We start from the raw sequence: 7,092 nt of genomic DNA on the forward strand, positions 1-7,092 counted from the left end.
CACAATAAAAACACAGTATAAATTTAAGTCACTGTGTTACAACTGTTGAATTGTCATACAAACACACCAAGGTCTTGCTGCAACAGCTGTTAAACCCCTTAGTTGGGTCCTGTAATTGAATGTAAAGACATTTTCCAATATTTCAACTAAAAACTCAAAAAAGGGCTAAACATAACAGACTAGGTTTACAAATAATAAAAACCATATTATTTTGTTCTTGTGGATCATCCTACTTGTCCCCAAATAACAATCCGTAACGTTACGCTGTTATATCTATTGTAAGTAATGATGCCTGTTGATTATCCTTGTTCAGCTGATTCGCAGCAATCATTCAGCACTCAAGTATTAGCAGTCTAACAAGCAGATAGTTTGATAATACTACCTAGAGCCTGTACAGTTTCAAGTGGTTGCCACCAAGGCATGGCTTAAATAGAAATTAATGCAACATTCTAACATTACCCACAGTAAAATTAATGATGGTAGTAAACATAGGAAAGCATTGAGGTTTACAAACTCAAAGGAAAATGATAACTTTCTAAGTAAAAGGTTTGGCCACTGAAATGTTCCAATGGAACAGATATACTTGATGCATCTCCTTAAACACCAGAAATACTGAAGATACATTCAAACTAGGCAATTCAGAATGTACAGGACCACCTACAACTAGCACGCATATGCAAGTTTTCCATGGTTTTTTTGACTATTAGAAGAAACTCAAACTGAACAAAGGTGGGCTGGAATTGGAAAAAGGTTTGGCCAGAAGTTATTTCTTCAACACATGCCAAAAAATAAAGGAATCTAGGAATTTCTATTGTGTTAATCAGTTATCAGTTTTTAATCCCCAGTCTTTAGACTATTAAGATATACAGCAAAAGCAATATTTAAAAGTGATTCAAATATCAATCAAGTAAGCAATTTTAAACTTTTGCAATATTCTAAAGCAAAATAGTAATTTTACTACTTTAGTTTTAAGATCCTAGTAAAACATTTAATTATTTGAAAAACTTCCCCTATCTGAAAACCTTAGAATTTTAGTCATGGCAACATAATTGCTATCCATCAGTCACTATGTAGTACAAAAAGTTGGCGTATTAACTCTGCATCTTGGAATGGCATGATTCCATGGATCATGAATCTATTATCATTGTTAGAATCATAGGAGACCACCATGTGGCCTGTCATGCCCTGTTGGCTCTTTGAAAAAGTTGTCATGCTTAGTGACACACCCCTACGTGTTGTTTCTAACCCTGTAAGTTCTTCACCTTCAACTACCTGTCCACGTTTCTTTTAAAATTATTTATGAAATCAACTTCTGCCACCTCTGAACATCTATGAACTCTGGTTATCGACCCACTCACCAGAGGGACAAGTTTTTCTCTATTTACTCTATTTTAACCACCCATCTTGAAGCTCCTCTGTTCCAAAGAGAACCGTCCTAACCTTTTGCATCTCAAAGGAGATGCAGAGAGAACAGAGACTAAGAAGGGGGTGGATGTGTATAGAGAAAATGCTATAGACAACTGTTAGACAATTAGCAGCTAGCTCAAGCACAAATAAGTAAAAGCCAGCTGTCTGCCATGGGAACTGGGAACAGATAATATGTTAACAGGTTTTGAGTGTTGCAGGGTGTAGGCAGGGTGGTAAGAAAAGACACCCTATCCCATGTTGTGCACAACATTATAGGTTCAATAAGTAGCAAAGCCCCAATCCTGTTTTGCTTCTATATCCTTCAACTCCCTGGAACTATGGGAGTGTGCACATCTTTTAGGTGCCTGCTGTAACGTACTAATCAAAATAAATAAACAAATACATATACACATACCGACAGACACAACACACACACACACACACACACTTGATAGATCTTACTCCTCTTTCAAATAAGAGGCACTTCACAAACCACGTAAAACCACTGAAAGTAAGAACACTGACTGACTGTGAGAAAAAGATCAGAAGGCTGTTTTATTCACATTGGCCTGGATTTTACCCTTGGGGTGCACCCGCAGCCAGCATGGCCAGAAGTGGATGTAAAACTCACCCCCCGCCGAGGTTGCACTGTGAATGTGACATTTTGCTGTCATTGTATCCCTGGAGAGGCGGAGTCTCCTGCGGCACTGAACCTCAGACATCTGGAGGTAGTTGGTGCACTCTAGATGCCGGGTAGTGACATCTTCAGCATGCCCTCCCACTTTAGCCTCCCTGCTGGCCCTGCACCAACTGAGCCTGTGCCTCTCCACTTAAAGGTCTGTCCCTGGGACGCTTCCCGTGCCCACCTGACTTCCTCTCCCTCCTGTCCCTCTCTTCCTCTGCAGCGGAGGCTCCACTGGCAGAATACACTATCCCCATTAGATGGGATGCAGAGGAACCAGTGCCTTCAAAATGAGGGATCACTGTGCTGCAATACTCGGGGGAACCTCCCAGGGAAGATGAGGACCTGAGAGGCTGAAAGGCAGGCTTGACAATCAAATGAGATGCCAAGAAATACTGGGACAACTCTAAACTCACACTGCAAAGGACTGGCAATAACTGAGAAAGTACTGCTACTCTGGGGGCTTTTATCCCACCCATGGATGAGGAAATGATCAAAACTTGAATTCCACCCACCCGTTTTGCCCATGCAATGAGCTGTAAATCGCATGGGCAACGTAAAATCGTGATCAATAGGCTCTTTAATTACCTTAATTGGCCATTTATTGTCGGCGGGTGCTGCTCTGACTCCCACGCGTGCTCGCCTACCAGAATATTGCACGCGTGAGTAATGACATTGGGACGCATGCCCGATGTTTTTTTATGTAATTTTACATGCATTCGGGTTGGGTGCACACCTGACCTCGGAATGCAAAATTCAGCCGACAGGATCTGTGTTGGTGCCTTGACTGCTTGAATAGTAATTCTTTCTGAAGACAAACCATTCCAGTCAGGAATATGGAGAAACTGAGAAAAACAATGGCAGGCAATTCTTTTCCCTTGTATAACTTAACAAGGGAACATCTGTGTAACCAATAGCCTGGACCGGGAGTTTGTGGTTTAAAAACATTAAAGAAAGATGCGTTTCCTACATTAACCACTTCTGAATCTAGTCATTGTTGTAACCGACTGTGAAGTGTTTTGGAGCATACAGAGGACAAAAATGCTATATAAATGCAAGTTTTTGTAATATACCAATTGAATACCCTTACCAATTATTCACTCAATCTGGAGGTTAATTGCAATTAAATAATGAAGTGCTTATTGCATAAATATTTACACTTGGTATTTCAAAGCAGTATTACTGTATAAATCAATCTGAAATAAATTTAACAATGTTCTTATTTGCAACGGTTAATGATGCAACCTTAAAACAGGTCATCTATTACTGTTTTCTAAGATTTAATGCAAAGTTTAATTACTGACATCATACATGCTAAAAGTCCGAGGTATCATAAGTACAAAACAAAAATGACTTATCAGGATTTTAACTTGAATTCATCGTTGGCAATGCACTATGCTCTGATAATATATAAATAAGATCTTTTGTAGACAGATGTCTGGATGTAGGATGGAGAGGGCACAAAGATTTATACAACAGAGGGTGATGAAGAACAAACCCATAATCCCCCAACAAACATATGTTGTTGAGCAAAGTAATACCCAGAACCAGACATAATGCGGGTTTAACAATAAGTACATGTGATTAAATTGAAGTCAACAGCAATGTTAAACACTGTTTTTTTTGTTCACAGTTTTAATTATGTTTAATTGAAAGGCAAACTTTATAAAGTGTATTTCAATTAGAGAAAGACCAAAATGTTTAGATATCCTATCTTATTAAAACAGATGGAAATTTATTACAGCAATATTCTGTCAGAAGCACACTCAGCCATGACTGTATACCACAGACAACAAAAAGTTAATAGTTGATAATTACGTTACACAAAACTGTTCACTTTCTATAATCACTTAAAATCTATCATCCAGACTACCCCACAGACACTAATTAAGAGGTCAACCAAAATCCTAAAAGAGATTATTGGAATGTAAACTGTTCTCTCACTATCTGTTACATCACAACATGCTGACTACATGCAAACAAACAGACCAAACTTGTACATATAATGAATGAGGTCATCACTCCAAATAACAAGCTTTGCGTAGTACATGAGTGATAACATATCTTGCACGTGGAATATCTGCTGGTGTTGGTTTGGAATGGCATATTATGATTTATACTTTGAGTAATAAGTGCATACCTATAAAAATTATCAACATAAACAGTGGAGGATTTTTTGCTTAGGCAAATAGGAAAACATTCTATAGTTTTTCAACGTTTTTACAAAAATAAAACAAAATTAGGGAAAGGATGTGATTACAATACAGACTTAAGAAACAATGTAGACTAAAGATTCGATAGAAATTCTTAGTTTTAGAACAAGTATCACTGAACAATAATGCCATGCACAAGAACTCGTATTTATGCCGACTTACAAACATAAATAAGAACACGTGGTTTGTAAGACATTTACAAACCCCCACACTATAGGTGGGTGGTGAAAGCAAAGGCAAGAAAGTGGCCAGACAAACGATACGTAGGGGAATGTGAAGGCTGCGCACAAATGCAGTAGGTAGATATGTAGGTGATGGAAGTGGGCAGGAAAGATGACGGAGAGGCAAATATTTTAGTGTGTAGGCAGATATGTAGATGATGCAAGTGGGTAGGAAACTGACCGCCACATACTTTTGCCGTGGGGGGGGGGGGGGAGAGAATGGTGCAGGTGATGCTGATGGGCAGGTAGTGGGTGGGCAGGACATCCTACCAAACACACAAGTGGGGGATGAGGGTGGGTTCTGGTCACTTTTACGTACCCAGTCTCCGTTGGCGCGGATCCAGTCAGTGAGGCTACTGTCCAGGTAGGCGGTCATCCAGGTGGCGATGTTATCGACGAGAGATGCCATGTCCCTCCTCTTGGCGCTCTCCACACACACGGTGCCCCCGAACACGAAAAAAGCCACGACCCGGCCCCAGTTGACTCCATCGCGGAACAGCTCTTCGGCCACTGCCTCGAAACGCCCATGGGCGCTCTCCGGTTCGAAGCGCATCTGCAGCGCAATGTCGGCGAACTCCTGCTGGTACTGGCGCTCGAAGCTGTCGCCCGCCTCCCGGAGGACGCGGTGAGCTTTCTCGGCGGCGGCGGACGAGGCGGGGGCAGCCCGGGGCCGGCCGGAGCCGGAGCCGCCGCCGCCGGGGGTCGGGGAGCCGGCAGCCGAGTCCAGGGGCTCCTCCCACACAAACCCCTGGCGGGAAAGCCGGTAATACAGGTAATGGCAAACCAACTCACGGCTGCTGTAAGACATGTCGATCAGCAGAGAAAAGGAGATGTGAACCAAAGTGAAATGTTGAAATCTTATTTCACAGCCAACAGGAGCACATCCTTGGAACCAGCTTCGAAATCCACTTTGTTGGAGAAGACAGGTTTTCTCTCAGGTGCCAACTTCGCTACTTTCCGTCTCTTCGATCTTACTCGATTCCTCTCCTCTCTTCAGTCTCCTTCCTAATAAAATTTGTTCTGGTTCGAACTGCTCCTGACAAATTGTTTTTTTTTTGTTGTTGTTCGTTTTAATTCCACCTATGTTTGGAATAGTAAATTCCGCCTTGGAGGACTGCAAATTGCTCTTCTGATTTTAAACGCGCATTTCTCAAAAAACATCTACTGTCTGATTTGGTGAGACAATGTGAAACTGGCCCCGGGTAGATGCAGTTTGAGAGATTTTCAGCTCCCTCCGCTGAAGGAAAGGGGAATTGTTCTGTCTCTCTCTCTGTTGCGATGGAGTGAACGAGGGGTTTTTTTTTGCTGCCGGATTTTCAGCCGCCTTGCTCCTAAACCTGACGTGTTAGATGCAAGAGGAGCGGGAGCGCTGTCAGTCTGGTTGACAGTCAGTGAGGGAGCGTTAATCCCGGGCGGCGGGTCCCTCTGGGGCTGAGGGGCAAAGTGTCCAGTTTGCCTCAGTGGGCAGCGGGGATCTGGGGCTGCTCCAGCTCCTCGATACAATTGCGGGTCGTTCGTCTGCCAAACCCCGCTCGAGAACTCGAATACTCCCAACCGGAGGTTTTCCTTTCGCTTCCGAGATCCTGTGCAAAGCTCCTGGCCACTGCACCCCCCACCCGCCCACCCCCCCAGCCCCTGCTCCCTCACCGACTCCTGAAAATCCGGAAGAGAAGGTGTGTCCTGTAGATCCCAGTCACTTCCAGAGCGGCCGGATCGCTGCTACCCAGCCCACCCCCCACCCCCCCAGCTCCGCGCCTCTCCTTTCCTCTGCACGGCACAGTCAGTCACCGATTCACTCCTCTCAAGATTGGGCACAAACCTCTCATTTTCACACTCCACACTTCATTTTCTTCCCCAGAAAGCACGCAATATCCTGTACGTCACCGTGCCGCTTGTAGCATGTTCATTCACTAAAATTTCTTTCGCCGCGAATGGGAGGCGCCAACTTGAGCAGCGACATCAGTCCCGTCCCCCGACCCCTCACACTCCGGTTCCCAGCGCTGGCGGCGGACTTCGCCGAGTTCGCATCGGACATTTGCAAAGCTTCAGCGTTCGGAATAGGCGAGTTGACAAAATGTCCTTCTTGTTGCGGAGGCTTGGAAAGAAAGGGGAAAGATCTGAGTGCAATTCACAGATTCATCAATCACTTCTGGGTGGAGGAAGGAGTACGTGGACAAGAATAGAACCAAGGCTGATCATTTCGAGCCAACAGTGCGTTTACAGGCTCCCCTTTCGAATGAAGATCTAAACTGCGAAAGGAAAACGCCGATGGATTATAAACAGTCAGCAAAGTTCCCTAAATTAATTTATGTATGTATACAAACCTAATACTGATTCAAAAATTTGAAACATTTTTCTGACTTAATCAAACAGGCTGCTGAATGGACACAATTACCCAGATGATGGTGTAATCTGGATGAAAGAACAATAAATGTGAATGGAAGTGAGCCTCACGTTTCAGTTCTATATTATAACGTATTTATATTGTCAGTAAATGATCTATTCAGTATGTCATATAGAGAGGATAGTGCAAGGGAAGAAGTTGCCAAATTAATCCCATCAGAAAAGA

The 7,092-nt window shown here is 43.3% G+C and overlaps 1 protein-coding gene across 3 annotated transcripts in view; it reads right to left on the reverse strand.

Annotated features, from left to right (window-relative positions):
* Window positions 1-6,085, reverse strand: part of LOC121276392 (apoptosis regulator Bcl-2-like) — a 171,996-nt gene extending 165,911 nt beyond the window's left edge. For all 3 annotated transcript variants that reach the window (XR_005942652.1, XM_041184736.1, XM_041184738.1), the window contains exon 1: window positions 4,843-6,085. Coding sequence is in view for 2 of the 3 variants with exons in the window: in XM_041184736.1 (XP_041040670.1) it covers window positions 4,843-5,331 (489 nt within the window). In the remaining variant the exon portion in view is untranslated. The remainder of the gene's footprint in view (window positions 1-4,842) is intronic.
* Between the last annotated feature and the right edge of the window lie 1,007 nt (window positions 6,086-7,092).

Source organism: Carcharodon carcharias, chromosome 3 (genome assembly GCF_017639515.1).
Source record: "Carcharodon carcharias isolate sCarCar2 chromosome 3, sCarCar2.pri, whole genome shotgun sequence".
Taxonomy (NCBI): domain Eukaryota; kingdom Metazoa; phylum Chordata; class Chondrichthyes; order Lamniformes; family Lamnidae; genus Carcharodon; species Carcharodon carcharias.